The following is a 23,794-nucleotide window of genomic DNA, read 5'->3' on the forward strand; positions in this document are numbered from 1 at the left end:
ATAAACTACCAAAAAATCCTTATAAAGAGTAAAAAATCCTTATTATAACATTTTATATGTCAAAATAACGGCAGAAAAAAACCCACAAAATTTTATTGTAGCTATCCATAATGCAATGTCTGGTTAATGTCTAATCATCATTCTACTTAGTGGCATTACTGTGTCCAGAGTTGTATTCATTGTGTTACTTTTTTTCACCAACTCCAAATCATTTGGAGTTGGTGAAAAAAAAAAAAACCCAGGAAATTTTCAGAATCCGTATGATTTGTGCGATACGGCCATATACGTAAGATTCACCACAAAATCCGTATGAACTATGGCTAAACCATATGAGTTGACAGGTATGAAAATGTGATTTTTATTTTACAAATTCAAGACATGAAAAATGGATTTAATGAGAACTGTAAAAAATAAACACAATTAGTGTCAGAGTAACATTTAAGTTTTTTAATTGTGCACAAAATTAACCAGACAGTGATGGCCAAGCAGGCATGTCATAACTAATTGACATGTTGAGTCGGGTTTGTCTCAACCTCCATGGCAGAGGCTCCGTTGAAGCCCTGAGACTCATTCAGCGAACATCTCAGGTTCAATCGAACCCAGATTAAGAAGCACTGTGCTAAACATGGTGTTTCATGAACAGCCAAGTTCAGACCATCCATCCATCCACAGTAAGTTGTTTTCTCACCCTTGTTTTAATGCAGAGCAATAAATACAAGTACATGAGAACATTGCTTATAGACTATGTAATTATTCATTCATTCACTCATTTTCCGATACACTTTATCCTCATAAGGGTGGCGGGGGGTGCTGGAGCCTATCCCAGCTGTCTTCGGGCAGTAGGCGGGGACACCCTGAACCGGTTGCCAGCCAATCTCAGAGCACACAGAGACGAACAACCATCCACGTTCACACTCACACCTAGGGGCAATTTGGAGTGTTCAATCAGCCTGCCATGCATGTTTTTGGAATGTGGGAGGAAACCAGAGCACCCGGAGAAAACTCACGCAGGCCCAGGGAGAACATACAAACGCTCCACTGGGAGGCCTGAGCTGGGATTGAACCCGGTACTTCTGCAATGTGAGGTCGACGCGCTAATCACTGGACCCTATTTAATTAATTTTACAATTTTCTTTTGCAATTTTACAAAACATCAATAACAACCTAATACTTCTTAAATACATGCAATTTGCTTCAGTTTATCACCAACATGTGCATCATGACTGATCAAAAGAAATCATGTAAAGGCACAAAATCTTTGCTTATCGTTATTTGCCAATGAAAATTATAGTAATACATTTTCATTGACATCCGCGTTTAAGATCTTGACACAAATGCACCGTCTGTTTGTCCCAGTTATTAGTATCATCCTAAATGTCAACATATGCTTTGTTTCCAGTGTGATGAAATTAAAGTCAAATAACATTGTTATGCGTCACAATTTTTCAGATGAGCTGGTGGGTGTATTACTGTAACATAGGATTTAGTAGTCAATTAGTAGTTAGTACTCATTTATTTATATGGGCGGCCCAGTGGTCCAGTAGTTAGCGTGTCGACCTCACAGTGCAGAGCTTAATTTCCAGCTCCGGTCTGGAAAAGTGACTGCTTGCTGGTTGAAGATGAAACTACAATGGTGAAGAAACGGCTCACCCACCTGGATATCAATGATAGAAATGTAATGTGATTTAAACATCAAAGAAAGTTAATGTGGAACTCCAAAGCTGATAGTGCGTGATGCTGTGGAACCTTTAATTTGTTTCCATTTCAAATCATTTTTTCTATTTCAAGTTCAAGTTCAAGGCCCGGTGTACCAGTGGTTAGAGCCGCGACCTCACAGTGCAGAGGTACCGTGTTCGATTCCAGCTCCGGCCTGTGTAGTTTGCATGTTCTCCCCAGGCCTGCATAGGTTTTCTCCGGGTGCTCCGGTTTCCTCCCACATTCCAAAAACATGCATGCCAGGCTGATTGAACACTCTAAATTGTCCCTAGGTGTGAGTCTGAGCGCGGATGGTTGTTCGTCTCTGTGTGCCCTGCGAGTGGCTGGCAACCGCGTCAGGGTGTCCCCTGCCTAATGCCCGAAGACAGCTGGGATAGGCTCCAGTACCCCTGCAACCCTTGTGAGGATAAACCAGATCAGAAAATGGATGGATGGATTTATTTATATGCATTTGGGTAATATGTACTGTATTTTGTATATTAATTTGGAGATTCCGTTTCTTGTTTTGTATTTATCATTTTGTAAACCATTCAATGCCAGCCATTTGTCGCAGAGCCAAGCTCCTGAAGGCCAGTTATTTTGGAGAATTTTGACCTGTCTTCGAAGGCCCATACAATATTGTTTTCTATTTCTATTTAGACATGGAACTGATGAAGACAAAGATTTGCCTCTGTTCATCAGAACAAAAAGTTTATTTCAAACATTTGTCTTTCAAGCAAGTGCATTAAAAAAACATTTCTCGAGGTAAGCCATGGACAGTGCTAAATGGTTGGTTTATGAAAATGGAGTTGGCACGAGCATTAAATGAGGTAATAATTTACAAAACGGTATTATATATTGTGTTTACTCTCTATCCTCCGTAAATAGTTGTTCTTTTGTAAATTGATTTGATAAGGGGCATTTCATAAGCGTGTGAAAAAGAGACAGATGGACTACAGTGATCTTGTGCATGTTCGAGACACGTTTACTAAACATACACCTGAACACTGTCCATCCGTGGTGGCTATTTTAGCAAGGAAGACAGCAGAAAAATGCATAACAAGTAAAAGATAATTGGAGCCCGCTAGACCACAGCCTCTGAAGACTGGTGAGAACAACATTTAAGGGTTACATTCCAGGGTTAGAAGTTATCTGCACCGGTTTGGAGAGGATTATTTTTAGGAGGGATTGACATTGCTCCAATGCACAGCCTGTAATCAGCATCAAGGTGTCCAAACCTCAAGGGCCGCTGTCCTACGTTATATGTAATTTAGGGCGGACAGAAGCGTGGTGAAAACAATGATGACGGAGTGACAGACTGGCTCTTGGTCCTAAAATAGCTGACAGTGACGAACTGTCATTTCGCGATGACACAAGCACAGTTAAAGTAACGATGACCAAGTGACTGACTGAAAATCAAGGTGTTTGGTACGGCTTGAAATAATGATGACAATGACAGCCGGGTGTCCGCTGCCGGATGACGGACCGGCAAAATTTACTGACGTGCTCATCTCTGTATCTACTAAAACTGAGGCACTTTTTCAACAAAATATTTGTGTGAAACCTGAGAAGTTTGTAAAAAATGGTCTTTCATAACTTGAGGTTTCACTGTAAAAATATGAACATAAATTCTTGCTGTGAACCACTGTGCAGACTTTTGAAGGTTGACCAAATTGGTGTAACAAAACATACCTGTGTGGATCAGCTTTACATGTCGTTGCAAGTAACGGTCAATGGTGAAGACTTTATTGCATCCAGGATGGGGACAGGGTCGCTCCTTTACCTCTTCATGATGCTCTTTGACATGCTTCTGGAGGACAATATCGAGGTGAAAAAAAAGACTTCCTTCAATATACAATCCGACCACTGTCTCTGTGACTCCAAACAAGAGTCGTCAATGTGAAGTGTTTGTATCAGCACTTGTGGTCCAAATCAAAACACATTTGATTTTGTATAATCTGTGTATTGTGCGTATAATTGAAGGCCACTATAAATGCACTGAAATGCACACACACGCACGTGCACACACACTTTTTTGAGATAACTAGATAGATAACTTCAATTTCTCAATAACTCGTCATGTGCCCATGTGCAGCTTGACAATGACGCCTCATGCTGTTCACAAGTCGACTTATTGTCTGCTGAGGCATGGCAGGTTCTGGTGTGTCTGAGTTTTGAGCTTCTACACGGCAACTCGCTTGATCCCACAGGTTTTCATTAGGATTCAGGTCTGGAGAAAGTGCAGGCCATTCCATTTGAGGTACACCAGTCTCCAATAGCCGTTCCCTGATGAGGCGAACACGAGTTGGAGCATTGTCGTCCATGAAGATGAAATTAGGCCAGTGTTGTTCATGTAAGGGCACAATCACTGGATTGATAATGTTATTCAGGTAGTATGGGCTTGTCACTATACCAGGCGCAAAGTGCTCATCTGGTGACAACATTGACTGATGCATAGCGCTCTCCTTGATGTCTCCAACATCGTTGGTGGCCATCATTTCTGCTCAACATGAATTGACTTTCATCAGAGAACGGCACTGAAGCCCACTGGTCCCTCTTCAAGCGTAAATGCTCCCTGGCCCATGCAAGATGATGTCGCCTGTGCCCGGTGGTGTGGTCAGGTATCCTTGCAGGTCGTCTAGCACGCAGACCACGCTAATGTAAACGGTTTGGAATGGTCTGCCGTGACACTTGGCTTCCTCTCACCTCCCTTAAATGTGCCTGGAATTGAGTGGCATTCATCATCCGGTTTCCACTTCCACATCTTTCTGTGCCTCTTCCAGTCTCTCATTATCTTTGTTGCAACCTGCTGATGACACTCTATGTTTAGCAGCTACATAGGTCTGAGAACGTCCTGTTAGAAGCACCGTAATGGCAAGGTACTGTTGATGCATTGTTTGGTTTCGTCTTGGTGCCATGACCAGGTGTTTGCCTGCCGTGAATTTTGACGTTAAGCTCCTGGTTAGAGGATAGCAATTTGTGCAAAAAGTACTTAGACCTTACACAGTTGGACGTTGTTGCACGGTGAGGTGAATCAGCTGGTCAATGTCACACTCGTTCTAAGCATACAGCTTAATTTCATACATGCAGAGGTGATGGTTAGCCGTTGTTCCACTTTTGAACCGGGACCAAAAAACAAAAAATCTTGGTTATGATCTGACTGAGTGGATTCAGACCTATGCAGAACAGCAGTGGGAACACAGCATCTTCTTTCTTGGATTATGCCACATTTGATATTCATCTGTGCAACTGGCTTTGAGTTAGACTCCAGAATTTTAGTCCACAGCCTCATTGAGGCATTGTGTATATTCACATCAATTCCAACTGAGACGTGATATTTGGTTAGTTTTCTGATGCTTGAATCAAATATCTGAAAATAATTTTCACATAATCAGTGCTTTAAGGGCAGTAGCTTAAAACACGACTGGAGCGACGTGATTTTGTGCCGGAGGGTCACATTTGTTTCATTGCACAGCAGCTGGTGAAACTGATTCACAAGTATTCCTACTTTTGAATTGTAAAAGATGACAGACTTATGGTTAAACGAAGATGATGTGTTTCCTTTTTGGTTATGTGCAACGGCATAGAAATAGAGTTCAGTGACAGACAGCCAGAAGTAGTCATGGATCTGACCTTTAAACCATCAGGAGCTCTATAGACAGCAATGCAGCCTTGATACAGACACTTGTAGATGTTAGGCAGCTCCTCCCTGCATACCGAATACAAAAAAAAACAAAATAAATGTTTGAATCAATAGCACTGTAAAAACCTAACTGTTGTTTGCCAATGGTTCACAAATGCGGAGGTGTGAGGGGAAACCTCTTGAATATGGAACTTATGGCCCTTTGATTCACAGTAACATTGTAGATCCTAAATATCAATGATTCAAAAGAGTTCATGTACAGTGGCTCTGTGGCTTTGTTGTTAACTTGTTCATAGATAATCCGTATTTTAGTGTTTTAAGATGAATTTAGTAGCAGTAGTTGGGGTAGTAGAAGTAGTAGTAGGAGTAGTAGCAGCAGTACAAGCACTAGTCATAGTGGTAATGACAAGAATGATGATACAATATGTTGGCCAATATGTCCATCCTATTGGGGATGCCTCCACAAAAGTGTTTGCAGTGTATCTTATATTTTGTCCCATATGGCCCCCCGTTCCACTGGGGATTCCTGGGCAAAGAATCTGGATGCACAGAAAATTTGGGCCAAGGTGGCCACCCCATTGGGAACTAATCAGGTGGAGAATTCTGTGTGGACCTACTATTTTGGCCAGGATGGCCACTCCATTGGGTACACCTAAGGACAAAAATCCAGGGTGTACCTAATATTTTGGCCGATATAGCCATCCCACTGGCGGCGCCTCGGGTTGACGATTCGTGGTGGACATGATGTGTTGGCCAACATGGCTGCCCCATTGGAGACATTTAGGGAGGAGAATCCGTGTTGTGCCTAATGACTTGGCCGATATGGTCGCACCATCGGGGGCACCGAGGGAGGTGAATCTTGGGCATGTCTCATATTTTGGCCAATATGGCAGCCCTGTTGGGGATGCCAAGGGACAAGAATTGAGGATGTACCGAATATTTCGGCCAATATGGCGACCCAATTGAGGACACATCAGGAGGAGAATCCGGGGTGTACCTAATATTTTGACAAATATTGTCATGTCTGTCTGTTTTGTTTTCAGCCTCAGCTGGAGTGAAGGGCATTTCCCTGCATCAGGCACTCCTGTTCCACGTTTAGCAATTAAGCCCGCCATGTATTTAAGGGCCACCTTGTCTCTTGTCGGATTATTGACCTTTGCTCGCTGTAGTGCTTCAAGTGTTTTCAAAGATTTGTTTGTACTTTGTCGGTGCACTTTCCTGCAAAAATAAATAAATAAATAAATAAATATATATATACTATATATATATATATATATCCATCCATCCATCCATTTTCTGGACCGCTTAATCCTCACTAGGGTCGCGGGGGGTGCTGGAGCCTATCCCAGCCGTCTTCGGGCAGTAGGCGGGGGACACCCTGGATCGGTTGCCAGCCAATCGCAGGGCACACAGAGACGAACAACCATCCACGCTCACATTCACACCTAGGGACAATTTAGAGCGTCCAATCAGCCTGACATGCATGTTTTTGGAATGTGGGAGGAAACCGGAGCACCCGGAGAAAACCCACGCAGGCCCGGGGAGAACATGCAAGCTCCACACAGGGAGGCCGGAGCTGGAATCGAACCCGGTACCTCTGCACTGTGAAGCCCACGTGCTAACCACTGGACTACCGGGCCGCTATATATATATATATATATATATATATATATATATATATATTTATTTATTTATTTATTTATTTATTTATTTATGTAAATGAATGGTACATTTCTGGGAGAAAAATGTGACATTTCAGCCAACTGTAAATTTTTAATGAAAAAAAAAAAATCAGAACATTTTTTGGAAATGTTGAAGTTTGAATGGTGAGAATTGTTTGAAAAATGATGGAGTAGCACGCCAAAGACATGAAATAGGATAAGCAGGTTTGGAACATGGATGGGTGGAAGTAGAACGTTACAATTGTAGTGTAAAATAACGTGTGTGAAGGCTGAGGAAACAGCCTCGTGAAGTCAATGGGCCGTGGATTTGATGCACTCATTTACACCCTTAGACGTATAAATTTCTGCGCTGTCCCCCACCCCACCCCTCCCTTCCCTGCTCGCGACTCAGTCCTTGTGCTGTCTTATGTCTGACTTTTCCTAGCCTCCTGTTGTATTTTCATCCTAAAAACAAACATTGAATTGGTTGGCTGGTCTCTCGATGCCATCGACAACATTTTCTCGATGAGAAGAGCAGGCAGTGGGGGAGCCTACTTGCCCCTCGTGGACTTTTGCTGCTGGGTACACCCTAGATCCTTGGAGGAAGCTGAGAATGGTGTGCCTGTCAACACTGTCCGTTGACAATTTGGACGACATCTACATTTTCGGCCTTCCGATAACAGGTATGCTGCTGTTTGGTGTGAGCAGTTTCCTGATCTATCGAAAATTCAACCGACGGGTGCGGCTCTATTGGACGAGGCTGCCGGTCTAAGGATGGCATAACGCGGATGTCCAACACTCAGACTCAGACTGTGCTCAACCACAAACTGTTGCGGGTTTCACAGTAGGATGGTCAACAACTAGGAGAAAACTGGAATCCGTGTTCAATTACTGACTGAAATCATGGATTTGGCTGATCGACGCCACTAAAGAGACATAAGCCACGGACTCAAGGCTGTCTTAAATTCTTGGGCAGCCTGCTACCAAAACAACATCTGCTATCTCGACCTTCCCCTGATGAAAATATGCACGGAAGCTAGTCCCCCACCAATACCTCCTCCCTCATACATTCCCTTGATTCACTGTCTTCATTGTTTATGTCTTGCGACCTGTTGTAACTGTCATATGCTTATGCTGGAGTTTTTTGCCTCACTCAAATTATCCTCAAAATGAGGGTAGTTCAAGTGTGGTTTTTTTTCTCCCTCTCTCCCTCCCCTGTGGTTTCTTTCTGACCTTTGGGTTGAGTGAACGCTGGCGCGTTTTGGCTGCCGCTGCTCAACCCGTAATGTTTTGTGTTTTTTTGTTATTGTAAAGTGTCCTTGGGTGTCCTGAAAGGCGCTTATAAATAAAATGTATTATTATTATTATTATTATTAGAAATACGTCAATTAGCGCATAGCCGCTCCCTCCCCATGACGTATTAATACGTCAATCATGGTTTTTTATGGGGGAGGGTGCAAGAGAGTCTGATGCAACTTCTCACCAAAGAATTAGGTTTGACGGCAATGTTAAATCGCAAAAAAATGGCCATCGGGTGGCAGTGGTGCAAAATTCCACCAGGATCACGTTGCAGAAGTAGTAGAAAGGGCGTATAGTGGAGGAGGGGCGTATATGGACAGTGGATTGGAACATTAGCAACTAGCAACGATGGAGAAAAGGAAACAACAAACTAAAAAGGATTGTTTTCTTCGGTATAAAAGCGTCCTCGAAACAAACCAACAAAGGCGATGGTGTTTGTAATAATAATAATAATAATACATTTTATTTGTGGGCGCCTTTCTAGAAACTCAAGGACACCTTACAACAAGCAGTTAAAATCACGAGTACAATGTTAAAAACTACATCAAATAAGATAAGAAAAAATACAACAAAAATAAATAAATAAAATAATGGCTTTATGGTCTGAGTGAATAGGCTTGTCGAAACAGATGTGTTTTGAGGCGGGATTTGAAATGTGTTAATGAGGCTGTATTACGAAGGTCAGCGGGGAGTGAGTTCCATAGCTGGGGAGCAGAGCGACTGAAGGCTCTATTTCCCATGGTGACGAGGCGAGCAGGGGGGACAGAGAGGAGGACAGAGGAGGAGGAACGAAGAGAGCGGACAGGCGTAGGAATATGGATGAGGTCAGATAGGTATGGAGGGGCTAGGTCATGAATGGATTTGAATGTGAGGAGCAGGATTTTATATTGAATGCCGTGTAAAATGGGGAGCCAGTGGAGATGTTGAAGGACAGGTGTAATATGGTTTATGTATGGCGTGAGTGTGATAATGCGGGCGGATGAATTTTGGACCAGCTGAAGCTTATGGAGGGTTTTTTGAGGGAGACCAAACAGAAGGGAATTACAGTAATCGAGTAGCGAGGTGACGAGGGTGTGTACAAGTATAGCAGTGGACTGAGGAGTGAGAGAAGAGCGGAGCCGGTGGATGTTTCGAAGATGATAATATGCAGAACGAGTGATGTGGTTGATATGTGAGGTGAAGGAGAGGGTGCTATCAAGGATGACACCCAGACTCTTGACCTGAGGGGAGGGGGAGATGGAAGAGCTTTCGAAGGGAATGGAGAAGTTGTTTATTTTGTTTAGATTGGATTTAGTGCCAATAAGGAGGAATTCAGTTTTATTGCTATTGAGTTTGAGGAAATTTGAGGTGAACCAAGATTTTAATTCCTGCAGGCAGTTGGTTAGGGAGGATGGTGGAAGTATGGTATTAGGTTTGGTAGAGATGTAGAGCTGGGTGTCATCCGCGTAGCAATGAAAATGAATGTGATGTTTCCTGAAGATATTACCAAGGGGAAGAAGATAGATTAGAAATAGCAATGGGCCAAGGACAGAACCCTGAGGAACACCTGAAGTGAGGGGAAAGGGGTGAGATCTAAAACGTTTGAGCTGGATAAACTGGGTGCGGTCAGAAAGATAGGAGCGGAACCAGGAGAGGGGGATGCTGGTGATGCCAATGGAGGACAGTCTGTCGAGGAGGATGGAGTGAGAGATGGTGTCAAAGGCTGCACTGAGGTCAAGCAGGAGGAGGATGGCGAGTGAACCGGAGTCAGCAGAGAGAAGAAGGTCATTGCATATTTTGAGGAGGGCAGTTTCGGTACTATGGAGGGGACGGAAGCCAGATTGAAATGGTTCGTAGAGCTTATTGGAGGAAAGATGGGTGTGAAGTTGAGCAGCTACTGTTTTCTCTAGAAGTTTGGAGATGAACGGAAGGTTTGATATGGGACGAAAGTTGTTCAAAGTTGTTTGTGTGGAAGAGAAGATGACGCTTCGGTCACGTAATCGAAAGCAGCACTCGTCAAACGAACGTCAGCCTGCGCAAACATGGCGCGCATAGCTCACGCCGAGTTTCGAGTTTATCTGATGAAGATGAACATGCTCCACGCCAGGGACCATTGCTGCTTGGCAGAGCATTTTGTGCCTCCCGTGGCGCACATCACCCACAAATCGCCTCCCTGGCGACTTCCAGCGATGACGGCAAAGAGGCCGCATTGCTTCGCATGGCCGATGCTGGGCACACGTCAGCGATTCGCTGGAATCGTCTCGTAATGACGACGGCGAAGACGATGAATTGGAGAGCGATTTGGATCCCGATCTGCCGGACATAATGGAAAGCAGCTGAGAGTTCTCGCCAGAGCAGCTGGAACGAGGAGGTAACTGTTGACCAACTTGCAAGTTACCATTCAAAACAAGATCACTTCTTATGCCTCATCAGTCACTGTTATGCACCGCTACATTCTCCGCTATACTATAAAGTTGCCAGTAACACTAATCATTTATGTACGGTTGATGCGTCTCGTAGATGAGGATAAAAATATGTGCGGTAAATGTGCTGACTTGCGTGTCGCCATAGGTTTTAAAAAAACAAAACAAAAAAACAGGACACATTTGGTCCACTCAGCTCTGCTAAAACCACAAGTGTTAAATTCATATTCCATTTCATTTCAAATTGGATGCTGAGCAACGTGGAATGAATGGTGTAAATAGCAGTGTGCGAGCATGTATGCGTGTGTTAGACACGTTGAAATGTAAGTGGAAAGCAACAATAAAGAAATTGAAGAATAAAAGTGTGGTAATTGTACATACTTCTATAAATTACAGATTGTCCAACCAGAAGCAAAAAGATGACGACTCCTTGCTTTGGTGGTGAAAAGAAAGGTAAATAAAATGATTGTACCTCACTCTGCGGTAAGACATATTTACAATTTTTTATGTTTCTATAATTTATAGGTCGTGCATCTGGACGTGGTGGGATGAATCGATTTGGTGACAAACTGAATGGAAGCCAAAAACCATCCTCTCCACAGCTGCACTTTCGTTAATCGTTCAATTTGCACTTTTGTTCATAGTTCAATAGTTTTGTGTGCAAATAAATTATTTTGCTACAAAAACATTATTTGTAATGTTTTTTGTAGGAGGAACACATTATTGAGGTATTTGATTTCTGCAGAAAATCTGCCTTTTCCATAAAACTTAGCAGTTTTCTAATGCTGATTTCCAACGAACGGAGAAAGATAGAAACAAACTTTTTTCTGCTGAAAGAAGGGAGTCTCACCTTTCTTTTGACAGGTTGCATGTATATATAGTAGAGCTGTCAGTTTAGCGCGTTTTTATTGGCATTAATTTAAATGAATTTTAACGGGATTAAATTTTTTCTCGCGAGATTAACGCGGCACACGTCACAAGCGGATGTTACGTTGCTCTATAAATACACCAGAAACAAAACAAGCGCGCTGCAGAAGTCCACGCCCATGTCTGTTTTGCCAGCCACGGCAGCACGAGACACTGAAAACGGATACTTAAAGAGCTTATGAATGGAAAGTTTACTTTTAAAAAGTTGCCCGATTGCTCCACTGAAAAGACCAAAGTTATCTGTTCTCTCTCTCTGTATCATACAGGTATACGATGTATGCCACTGACACGATTGTTACTTGTTTGGAACTATTTCGTGTGGAAGGTTACAGTGTTCTGCGCCCACATAAGTAGAGCGGGTGGAGCTTCTCTGTGTTTGTCTGACAGTGGTAGCGACCTAGCGAAAATAAAATGTCTCCAGTGTTGTCATTCGAAATGAGGTCTACACAAAAACTGTAGAGAGACTTCCGCACAAGAAGGACCAACACAATCAACATAGCCTGACTGTGTTAGGGGGAGTGACGCCCCCCCACCCCCCCTTTCATAATGGTTTGCCCCAGCAGCACGGGGGAAGTGCGTCCGCTTTTTTGTACGGCGGGCGGTTTTGGATACAGCGGCACATAATGAACACTGGTGTCCGGTGTCTCGTTATTCTTCAACAAACATACAGAAACAGACTGCTGTGTTCAAAGTAAACTTGAGAAAAACGAAGTATGCAACCATGGTTTAAATCTACTATAGGCTGAGTACTAGTTTACTTAGAGCAATATAACATTATGAAGTGCACATCTGTTTTGATTTTCTGAAAAAAGCTGTTAAAGCAGCTGTTATGTGACAAAATATTGTTTTCACTGTTGTTAATGGACAGTAATATCGTGTGAGAGATTTTGTGTGAATAACTGCTCCAAGTGAAAAATGTTCATGTAAAATTGAAAATCAAAATTGTTATTTCAGTAAATATTTGCATTTGGCACGTAGAAAACTGATTCATGATTCCATGTTGATGAGAGCATTTAATTGAAAGATGTTTGTTGTTTTTTTTCTCTTTCTTCTTTCTACATACATTCTTGCTGCTGGAGGCTGTAAATTTCCCCAGTGTGGGACGAATAAAGGATATCTTATCTTAAAATGGGGGAAAATAGGACAAAAAATGTAAAAGGAAATTCAGAAACGATAAAAAAATGTGTGAGTAATCACGATTAATTTTTTAGTCCATTTGAGTTAATTATGAGTTGCATTTTTAATTTGATTAAATATTTTAATCGTTTGACAGCTCTAATATATAGCCATTGAACAGAAAATTCTGTGGGCCTTGCAAATCAGTCAAAATGTGAGGGATTGAGGGGGTTGCTCCATTGAAAAGGGGTGGTATTCAATGAGTTAAGGGGTGTTCACACGGCAATATAGCCCCGGAAAACGGCTTACACCGGAGCAAAGTTGATCCACCTCAGAGAGGTGGTTTAAAAATTTGCTCCAAAGCAAATGCTTGTTTGCAAAGCAGCACTGATGTAAATTTGCACGTGTGAACGCAACTGGGTTAAAATTGCTCCCGAGCAAATGCTCGTGAAGAGTTGAGAGTTGTACGGCGAGAATGTGGTGCTTTCGTGCTCTGTCGGACTTCCGTCATGTGTTTGTTTAATAACGACACACGACTTGGCTGGTAACAGTAGCAAGCACGTCTTCGGTTATACCATCTCAACTAGAACGGGGGGGATAGTCCCCAAACATCATCTTTCCTTTTGTAGGAGACTGGACTGTCTCTGAGTTGTTTGTGTAGTTTGTTCCTTTGTTGTGTGTTCACAACCCCCTACCCCCATATAAATTATTTTGTGATTTCCTCTCTTGATTTTCTGTTTGGCGGATTACATGTTTGCTTTTCTGAGTGTCATTGAAGTCATCGTTGATTTACGTTTTCAGGGGCGGTCACTCTCGAGCAGAAGGCACGGAGACCGAGAAGGAGAAGAACGTGCCTGTACAGTAGTCGCTTGAGTTGTGTAAAAGTTTTAAAAAGAACCAACACAACAGCTAATATGTTTTCTGTTGTTTTTCTCCGCTGCAGATATTGCCGTGTGAACGCAAGTGGAGCTGCACCGACGCTGTGCCGGTCTGACATGCTCAACAGCTTTGTACGTGTGAACGCTCCACAAAATTTGCTCTGGTGTAAAATATATCGCAACAAAATACATTGGTGCCGCGCCGGAGCAAATGTGTGCCGTGTGAACACCCCTTTATTTACAACGAGGGGTTGTGCCAAGAAACATAAAATGTTTTTCATTTTAAGTTTATAATATGTGTTCCAATATTTTCAGTTGAAAAGTGGGTGGATTCAAATAAAAAGTGCTCTATCCTGAGTTGTTTAACACATCTAGCGGTAAATAGCATGAAATAAAAGCTGGAATTCTGTGAAACCCAAACGTATACATATTAGGGCTGTTCACACGGCAAGATTTGGTCCGGTGCTGCGCCGGGGCTGGCCTAGTACAGCGTTCACACGTACAAATTAGCTCCAGCGTAGCCCCGGAAAAGAGCTTATACCGGACCAAATTTGCTCCGGAGCAAATGCTCGTTTGCGAAGCAGCACCGGTGTAAATTTGCAGGTGTGAAGGCAACTGGGTTAAATTTGCTCCAGAGCAAATGCTTGTGAAGAGTACGTATGGCGAGAATGCGTTGCTTTCGTGCTCTGTCGGACTTCCGTAATGTGTTTGTTTCATAACGACACAAGACTTGGCTAGTAACATCTTTTTCTTGTCATGGAAGTCATCGTTCATTTACGTTTTCTTGGGCGGTCACTCTCGAGTAGAAGGCACGGAGACCGAGAAGGAGAAGGACGTCCCGGTCCAGTAGTCGCTTGAGTTGTGTATATACAGTACGTTTTAAACGTCGTTTTGCTCCGCTGCAGAAACTGCCGTGTGAACGCAAGTGGGGCAGCCCCGACACTGTGTGCCACGCTCAGCGGCTTTGTACGTGTGAACGCTTCACACAATTTGCTGCGGTGCAAAATATATCGCAACAAAATACATCGGTGCAGCGTCGGAGCAAATGTGTGCCGTGTGAACGGCCCTATTAATAATGTCTGCGTGTGTACGTGTGTGTGTGTGTGTGTGTGTGTGTGTGTGTGTGTGTGTGTGTGAGTGTGGATACACATGTGCGTGTGTTGAAGAAATTGTAAAACATGGGATGCATTTACCCTTTAGGCTTGAACTTTCTCTTCCAGCCAGGTTTAGGTCCAGGCTTCTTTTTTATTTTACGTTCTTCTGAGGTATTTGGAATGTGTCGTTGCTTTTTGGGCCCAGTCGCTCTGCAAGGGAGAATTGGATTTACCTCCTGCAATACTATCGACAGTCACTTTGCAGGAACAAACATCTCATACTCTGAGAGGTATTTTCTGCCACGAAAAAAAAAAGTTTGTTTCAATTTAAACGGACAATCGGTTTAACTGGAGAACCCTTCAAGCCTCATGAGACCTTTGAGCCGAGGTTCTAATCTACATGCTCGCTATTCCTAGCAGCCAATGATAAAATTCGGCTCAGGAATTAGAAGGCAATCTGGAACAGCTTACAGAGCTTTTCACCAAAGGTCACATATGGGTCAATCCTGGGTCTTCCTTGAAGTTTGTTGGGAATGTTTTCAGCCTAGATACAATTGCCTGATATGCCCAGTGAACCCATAGCTGCCCTTTGAGTGGGTTCAGGGAGGTCTCGGCAAAGGGAGGTTCAACATGTGGATTCAGCCAACCGATGGGGTGTAGAGTGGCCAGTGAATTCTGCATTTGTGGGTCAGCAGTAATAAAAACCTTTTGGAGGCAAAATCTGAAGGGTAAAAAAACTCCAACACTTAACACTTGTTTGGTCCAAAATGTGCCTAACCTAAATAATATACACAAAATAAATACTTGTGTTGACAAATTTGTTGGTGGCCCCGGGTTAATTTAAAAAAAAAAGAAAAAAAACAGCGGTTACAGAAATAACTTGGATCTGACGAACGTAAGAAAAAATACACATTTAATGAAAATTAACCATTGAAAATCAGACATTAGGGCTGGATGATTATGGAAAAAGTAATCACGATTATTTTTATTGAGATTGATTGGTCACCATTCAATCGCAAACATCAGAGACACGTCAATCAAAGTCAACACTTTTATTTTACATGTGCGGCACAAATCAGACTGGTGTGACAGCTCGCACGACGGGTTGTCTTTTAGCATAGACACTCACTCATATTTATCAGTCACACACTAGCACAAGCGCATCAGCCCAAAACCCAGCACGCATGGTGAAGTTTTGTTTTTCAACCTCGTGGAGTGAAAAAGACAAACATATGAGACAGTTGCCACAAGGTTCTTTTCTGATTTTGTTATTTTCAAACATTCAAAATAAATAATTGATTCACTGATGTTTACTTGGGCTATCTTTGATCGATATGTACATTTCCTTGATTACCTTGAACAAGTGGGACAAGTATGCAAAAAAAGTAACAATTTGAGAGTAGGGCAATACATTTCTCTGTTCATACGCTGTATGTGCAGAAGAAATACAAATACTTGGAAATGAATCACGTAAATCTTTTGGTATCAAAATATTTCAAACATTGTGTCTGTGAGAGAGCCTTTCACAGTGGGGAGATTAAGAGTACCTGTAACTGCATCACGCAGAGTTTCTCAACCCATGATTTGGCTGTTCAGCAGTCTCAAGATTTGTTATTTTTAAGAAATGGACAAAGTCGGTCGGGAAGAACTATCAAATTCGTCTGATTTGTGTGTGAAAAATCTCATTTACAATTAGTGGCACCAATTTGTAGGAGTACCTTCAGGTATAGTATGGAAAAAGTTGTTGAAGGAAACTAGTTTTGTGGTGTTTTTTTTAATGGTGTACAAACTTATGCTGTACATTGTTGCTGCAATGCTGTTTATATTCTAAATATATATAATGATACAAGTGAGGGAAACTGTAACATACCTGTGAAACAGATCACAATCTGCCTGCTTGTCATCTTGCTGCTCTTCAGCTGGAGAAACTGCATCCTCAGGCTCTGCAAATTCTAGAGACAAAGTCACAATTTATGTACTTAAGGAATGCAAATTGGTGCAAAGAGATTAAGATTTAATGAAGAAAAACTGGAGGTTCTGACTGGATGTATTATACCAAAGGTAGAATAAAAGTCTCAAAGACAATCATCAACAAGCAAGCACATACAGTAATCTCTTGAATTTTTTTTCAGATTCTTGCCATTAATAGTGTTCTTTATTGTTGATTTACAGTGATCCTTCGGTATCGTGGTTCGTTTATCGCGGCTTCGGTGCATCGCGGATATTTTCAAACGTATTCATAAAAATATACAGTATATACTGTATACATATATATATATGATTTTATTTATTTTTGAAGTCCACAAAAAGTCAGTTGTCAGGGCTAATAAGATGTAAAGTCATGTTGATTGGCTGTGCATCTTTCTGTCTGATCACGTGGGTTACTCTTTGATCTTTAATCAGTGTCTAAGTGATGTTTATAAGCTGCTAGTGCGTGCGTGTACTTGCGTGTGTGTGGCTGAGAGGAGGAGGCGGAGGAGGAGGAAGAGAAAGAGAGAGAGAGAGAGAGGCTTATAAGAACAAAAGCAGGTCTCTTCCATCCTTAATTGTCTATCATCCTTAATTGAGTAATCATAAACACGTCTGCTGCACACCATGGGATCCCTGGCCTGTGTGTGAGTGCGTGTGTGTGTGTGTGTGTGTATGTGTGTGTATGCGTGTCTGAGGTGCTTGGCCAGTCAAGGAGACGCCACCAGGACTGGTTTGACTGCAACTCAACCGAGATACATACACTTCTGAAAGCAAAGCATGAGGCCCATAAAGCTCTACTGTACTGCACTACATCTCTCACCCGTAAAGCCACCTTTTCTGCAGTTAGAACAGTGACCCAGCGAGCACTCCGTATCATGGAGGACATCTGTTGGGTGCAGAAGGCAAATGAGATCCAAAACCTGGCAGACTGTAACAACACCCAGGGCTTCTACAATGCCATCAAAGCACTGTATGGTCCCAAGAAGCGGGCAATTGCTCCAGTCCGATCAGCTGATGGCTCTGCACTCCTCAAGGACCACCATGAGATCCTTGCCCGTTGGGCAAACCACTTTGAAAATCTTCTCAATCATACCAACCCTGTCAACCCACACATTCTGGACAATCTTCCAGACCTGCCAACAATCATGAGCCTCGGCACCCCACCATCCTATTCTGAAACCCAGCAAGCCATTGCAGGCCTAAAGAAAAACAATAGCGCTGGATCTGATGGCATTCCTGCAGAGGTTTTCAAACAAGGAGGTTATCTCCTCATGCGCCGACTGCACCTCCTGATTCAAAACATCTGGGAACATGGGACCGTCCCGCAGGAGTGGAAGGATGCAAACATCGTTATTTGTAAGCAGAAAGGGGACAGCGCAGCCTATGGGAATAGCCGAGGAATCTCTCTCCTCTCCACCGCAGGAAAGATCTTGGCCAAAATCATGCTCAGCAGGCTGGTCAAGCACATCTCAGAAGGTGTGCTTCCAGAAACTCAGTGTGGCTACCGGAAGACTAGATCCTTAAAACATGATCTTTGTTTTAAGACAGGTAATGGAGAAAAGCAGAGAACATCACAAGGACCTGTACATAGCCTTCATCGATCTCAGCAAAGCCTTTGACACCATCAACCGTGAGTTACCCTGAAACACCTCTCCAAACTTGCGATGCCACCCAAGTTTCTCTGCATCCTTCATCAGCTGCATGACGGGATGCAAGTCAGAGTGCTCATTGGAGGACTCCAGTCAGAGCTCTTCAAGGTGAAAGTTGGGGTGAAGCAGGGCTGTGTCTTGGCTCCAGTGCTTTTTAACATCCTCCTCTCTGCCACCACGTGCCTCTTCCACCGTGGCATGGGACATGAAGACGGTGTCCATGTGGAGTACCGCCTAGACCAGGGGTGTCCAAACTTTTTGCTAGGGGGGCCAGATTTTATGTGGTAAAATGTCGGGGGGCCGACCTTGGCTGACATTCTTTACATTGAACAACAATATTGTTCAACAAATTTTAGTAAGTCAGTCTGTTTCACGTTTCCATTTTTATTTTAATTTCAACAATCTTAAGAATTTCTTTTGGTTCATTTGAAACAGGTATATCACATGCAACTGCTTATTCACTTGACTTTTTCTTAAACAGAAGTCTCCTGAGTGCAAATTGATTGATTTGAAACATAAAATGTATCACCATGACTTTTCAATAGTCACAAAACCGTTGACTCGAACAACAGGGAAATGAACAAGCAATACACATATCCACAACTGCAAGGATCATTTGAAATATGACATATCAGTCAATATGTAAGTTGAAGGGTTCGCAGGTTTTAAATGGATTGCTCTACGTTTAGAATGGGCAAAAAGGAGAGGACGACTTCGTTTGAACACAACTCTTTCTCTTTTATTTTTCTCTCCTCAACCGCTCCCCGCTAACGCTCCAACCAACACTCCCCCTTCCGGTAACGACCCGCCTTCCTGTTTTTCTTCTCCAATCACATGTAAGCAACCTAAGAATATTTCAGGACGTATTAAACAGAGTATAATTAAGGTAACTAACATAAAAGAATATAATGCATGAATATAAAATGATAATAATTAACAATTTAACAAAAGCTTACAAATATAAACACGGGGTGATGTCTTGTTAACTCGTGAGTGATGCCCTCTAGTGTCTAAATTCTATTACTCATTTAGTGAATGCTATTACTCATTTAGCCACTAGAGGGAAGCAGTACTCAATGAAACATCACTCACCAGTCTACGAGACCTCAGTCAATGCAACACGTGTTCCATTGCGCCCAACCTGCGGGCCAGACGGCACTGATTTTATGACAGGGGCCGAGGGCCGGATGAAATTCGACCGCGGGCCGGATTTGGCCCCCGGGCCGGACTTTGGACATGCCTGGCCTAGACGAAAGCCTGTTCAACATCAGACGGCTCCAGGCTCACACAAAGACAAAAATCTGTCAGATCTGTGAGCTTCAGTATGCTGATGACTGCACTATACTAGCTCACAGTTCAAACTCTATGCAGCACGCCCTGGACACCATTTCCAATCTGTACCAATCCTTTGGTCTTCAGATCAACATTAAAAAACTGAGGTCATGTTCCAACTCGCGACCCCAACTTCCACACCACCCACCTTTCACATTAATGGCACTCCATTAAACGTAGTGGACCATTTCACCTCCCTTAGCTCCACTTTATCTTCAAACTGTTCCCTTGACACTGAAGTCCACGCCCGTATTAATAAAGCATCATCATCCTTTGGTCGTCTACGCAGCAGGGTCTTTGAAAACTGAAAATCTGTACCAAAATTGCTGTGTACAATGCAGTATGTCTCTCCACTCTGCTCTATGGGTCAGAGCGCTTCTCTCTCATTAGCGTAAGGTTTTTAGCCTTCGAGAGCTAACTATGGCCATCGAGGACTATGAAGCGTCCCGTGGCTTGATGGATTGGCATTCAAATAAACGAATGTTTCCTCGAATGCTTTACTTGTTATCATGCTAAAAACAGCCAAGGGAGTGAAACCCCGCATCTGTGCTTATATTAATTTAAGAAAGAATCACGTGACCAATACAGGAACTGAATCGTTTTAATGTGCTGCGCCAAAGTGTGTTTATAAGGATACAAGCTGTATCAACATGTTGTGGGTTTGTTGGCTGGAGTTTTGCGAAATTTTGATCGTGGAAAATCTTTTTCTCCTTTGAGCATTGTTTACTGTTATATACAATTGTTTTACGGTGGTGTGTTGCACCCATTTTATCAGTTTATCAGGTGAATGACCTGTAATACATAACGATAGTCAGTTAAAGAGCCTTACAGTTGCTTTATTCATTTTGTCTTATAATTGCGAGATCCTCCATAATTGAAGTCCAACGCTGCCTGTCAGAAGCAAACACACCCAGAAACCAAGACCCTTTACAATATTGGAAATGGAACCTGAAAACTTATCCACATCTGCATCAACTTTCATTTAAAACTCTCTGCTCACTATCGTCATCTGAACCATGTGAAGCTGGTGAGCTGGTGTCTAAGAGGAGAAATCGCCTTGAGGCAAAGACACTCCAATAACTTTTGTTCCTCAATAAAATTTCATAAACGAATCACTTTTGTGTCTTTTATTTCACATAATTTAACAAAACTTTTCTAAATAAGTTAAACATCTGAATTATAACTCAAATTTGCTATACTGTACTTTACATACCAACTCAGTTTAGCATTTACACAAACAAGGAATTTCTTTACCTGCAATGATTTTATAACTACTGCAGGGGTTACTATTGGGTGACTAACACAGTGTCAGTACAGTGCTGACACAGTTTGTGAAGTGGGTCAATCCACTCCTTGAGGTATCATCGTCCCATCACTACCAACCAGTTCCATTGAAACATGTATTTCAGATCTGCATCTATCTGACGCACTTTAGCTTCGTCACGATAACATTCGGCATTCGCGAAAAAGGTTTTAGGAAGGCGAACACGGATTGGTTGTGATTTGCATTTGCGACAAATAACAACAAGTAAGACATTGGTTTTAGCCCATATAGGAAGTAACCACAAACTAACGTTTCGTGATAAAAAACGAGACTCAAAATGGATGCTTGCAAACATTACGAGCCCCGATTCTGCCAAAGATAAGTCCGGACCCCCCCCCCACCCACCAGATTTTGTTTACGGATTTGGAACAATATAAATAGGTCCATTTTGACTGGAATAAAAGCGTAATTCCGCCAAAAAGCGGAAAAATCTCTGCTTTTCATTTGTCCAGTTTTCCTGGTTATTGTAACCAGCGAATTTTGTTGCACTTTGTCGGCCTCGCGCAATTTTGAATAAAAACTGTTTGTGTCAAATTCTTATCCGAGTCCACGTTTGGAGAGTCCAATTTTGTCCAGATCATTTTGGATAACATGTCAAATGATACATTTTACTGAGACTAAAACACACATTTCAAGTCAAATTACTTAGCTTTAAAAGATTAATTATTTCATATCTTCATTTTTTTTTAGGTTTTCAACCTGCAAAGCTGCAAACTGCAAAAGTATAAACCTATAAACTGAAAAACTTTAAATCAAAGTGAGAAAAGCCGAGTTGGCCTCATGTCCTTCAGCATGACAAAAGGAATAAGCTTGACAATTAAAAATCACTCGTGCAACTAGCCTAATAATGCTATAACAATGGCAAAGAGCAGTTAACAGGCCAATCAACAATGCAGTACAATGGCTGACTGGCGACCTGGCATTCTTCAAGTGATGTCACTTGCTGGAGATTGACAAACAACTTTCGTTGTCAAGTGCGTTGAAATGGGTCTAATTATCACCTTGGGTGTTCCATTAAACAAAAGTATGATTGAAATAGTTTTAGCCGTTAGTATTACTTTTTGATGACCCTAGGGCGCAATTAAAAGTTTGGGTACCCTCTGTTCTAGAGTGTTTTCTATTCATGCTCCAGTGCTCTGGAATGCCCAACACCTGGAGATTAGAGCCGCTACCTTCGTAGAAATGTTTAAAACCCACTCATTTGTACTGTCTTGCATTTAGTACAACTGCTATTGGCCTGTTTGACACGCTGCTGCTTCTGTTTGTCCTTCCCCCTGGACAGGTGATGAAGATCCAATTGGCTGTCGCTGTGCGGAATCTGCTCTGGTTGATCTGAACAAGAACTGGGGTGGATCACATACTCGGAGCCGGTGCTATTAAAATTTCTTCATTACCCAACTGGGCTGGGTTTAGGGAGGACCTTCCTCTCTGAAGGAGTCTTTATGCAGCATTTCAGGTTGTTAAATGGACTCTAATGTCATGATAACTAACATTGTAAAGCACAATACTGTATTATGTGAAACGTTGCCCACTCAGAATCTATGACAGTGTGGTCATCCTGGAAGGATGATTCTGTCATCTGCAGGCTCTTTTTGAAGTTTATTTGTTTAGTTTAGTTTTTTTTTTCATTGTCCTGCTAGGGGTTAAGATCAGGGGATGTTAATATTTGTCAACTGTGGGCATGTGAAGCTCTTTGAGATGATTTTGTGATTAAAGGTGATACAAATACATTTGATTGGACTTGGCAAACACTGTGATGTTGTTAATCGGCTCTTTATTTAAAGCCGTCACCCTCGAGGCGGGGGCCAGAACAGTTATGTAACGTGAACGCCAAGGCTCTCCAGCTGCAGCTTTCATTCAAGTTAATGGGACCCAGCTAGAGGTGCGTGTGCTCTCAAAAAATGTTCCCCCACGCGGCAATATTTATAATCAATATGTTGATTCGACTTGAGATTTCCGATTGTTGTACGTGTACAACCTGTAATTATTTTTCAGTCGCAGCCATCTCCTTACCTCTGCGTCCCGCGTCCTAGACGCACAATTTTCCAGCAGGAGCACAGTTCCAAATAATGTGCGTTTTTGGGGCAAGGAAATTTCTCAGACAAAACAAACAACAACAAAAAACAACGACACACACACACTCACACTCACACACACACTCACACTCACACTCACACTCACACACACACACACACACACACACACACACACATGCACACACACACACACACACACACACACACCAACGATCCCGTGGCCGTGTTTATGATTCGTCAATTAAGGATGATTAGACAATTAAGGATGGAAGAGACCTGCTTTTGTTCTGATAAACCTCCTCTCTCTCTCAGCCGCACGCACACGCATGTCACGAGCACGCATACGGTGCACGAGCGTGCACACACACACACACACACACACACACACACACACTCTAGCACGCATGTAAACAACACTTAGACACCGATTAAATATCAAAGAGTAACCCCACTTGGGGCGGCCCGGTAGTCCAGTGGTTAGCACGTCGGCTTCACAGTGCAGAGGTACTGGGTTCGATTCCAGCTCCCTGTGTGGAGTATGCATGTTCTCCCCGGGCCTGTGTGGGTTTTCTCCGGGTGCTCCGGTTTCCTCCCACATTCCAAAAACATGCGTGGCAGGCTGATTGAACACTCTAAATTGTCCCTAGGTGTGAGTGTGGGTGCAAATGGTTGTTCGTTTCTGTGTGCCCTGCGATTGGCTGGCAACCGATTCAGGGTGTCCCCCGCCTACTGCCCGAAGACAGCTGGGATAGGCTCCAGCACCCCAC

The 23,794-nt window shown here is 42.7% G+C and overlaps 1 protein-coding gene and 1 long non-coding RNA gene across 8 annotated transcripts in view; both read right to left on the reverse strand.

Moving 5' to 3' along the window:
• The window catches only part of LOC127597785 (uncharacterized), a 151,558-nt gene that overhangs the window by 88,253 nt on the left and 39,511 nt on the right, over positions 1-23,794 (reverse strand). The window lies entirely within an intron of this gene.
• znf276 (zinc finger protein 276) overlaps positions 1-23,794 on the reverse strand; it is a 48,564-nt gene that overhangs the window by 10,515 nt on the left and 14,255 nt on the right. For 2 of the 7 annotated variants that reach the window (XM_052060893.1, XM_052060892.1), the window contains 4 exons: positions 16,586-16,667; positions 14,815-14,925; positions 5,329-5,404; positions 3,388-3,505 (listed from right to left, as the gene is read on the reverse strand). In XM_052060893.1, coding sequence (XP_051916853.1) covers positions 3,388-3,505; positions 5,329-5,404; positions 14,815-14,925; positions 16,586-16,667 — 387 coding nt within the window. Of the gene's footprint in view, positions 1-3,387; positions 4,502-5,328; positions 5,405-8,739; positions 10,591-14,814; positions 14,926-16,585; positions 16,668-23,794 lie in introns of those variants that run through there. The other 5 variants (XM_052060899.1, XM_052060894.1, XM_052060895.1 and 2 more) reach the window with 5 other exon arrangements.

The sequence above is a fragment of the Hippocampus zosterae genome, chromosome 3, assembly GCF_025434085.1.
Source record: "Hippocampus zosterae strain Florida chromosome 3, ASM2543408v3, whole genome shotgun sequence".
Classification (NCBI taxonomy): domain Eukaryota; kingdom Metazoa; phylum Chordata; class Actinopteri; order Syngnathiformes; family Syngnathidae; genus Hippocampus; species Hippocampus zosterae.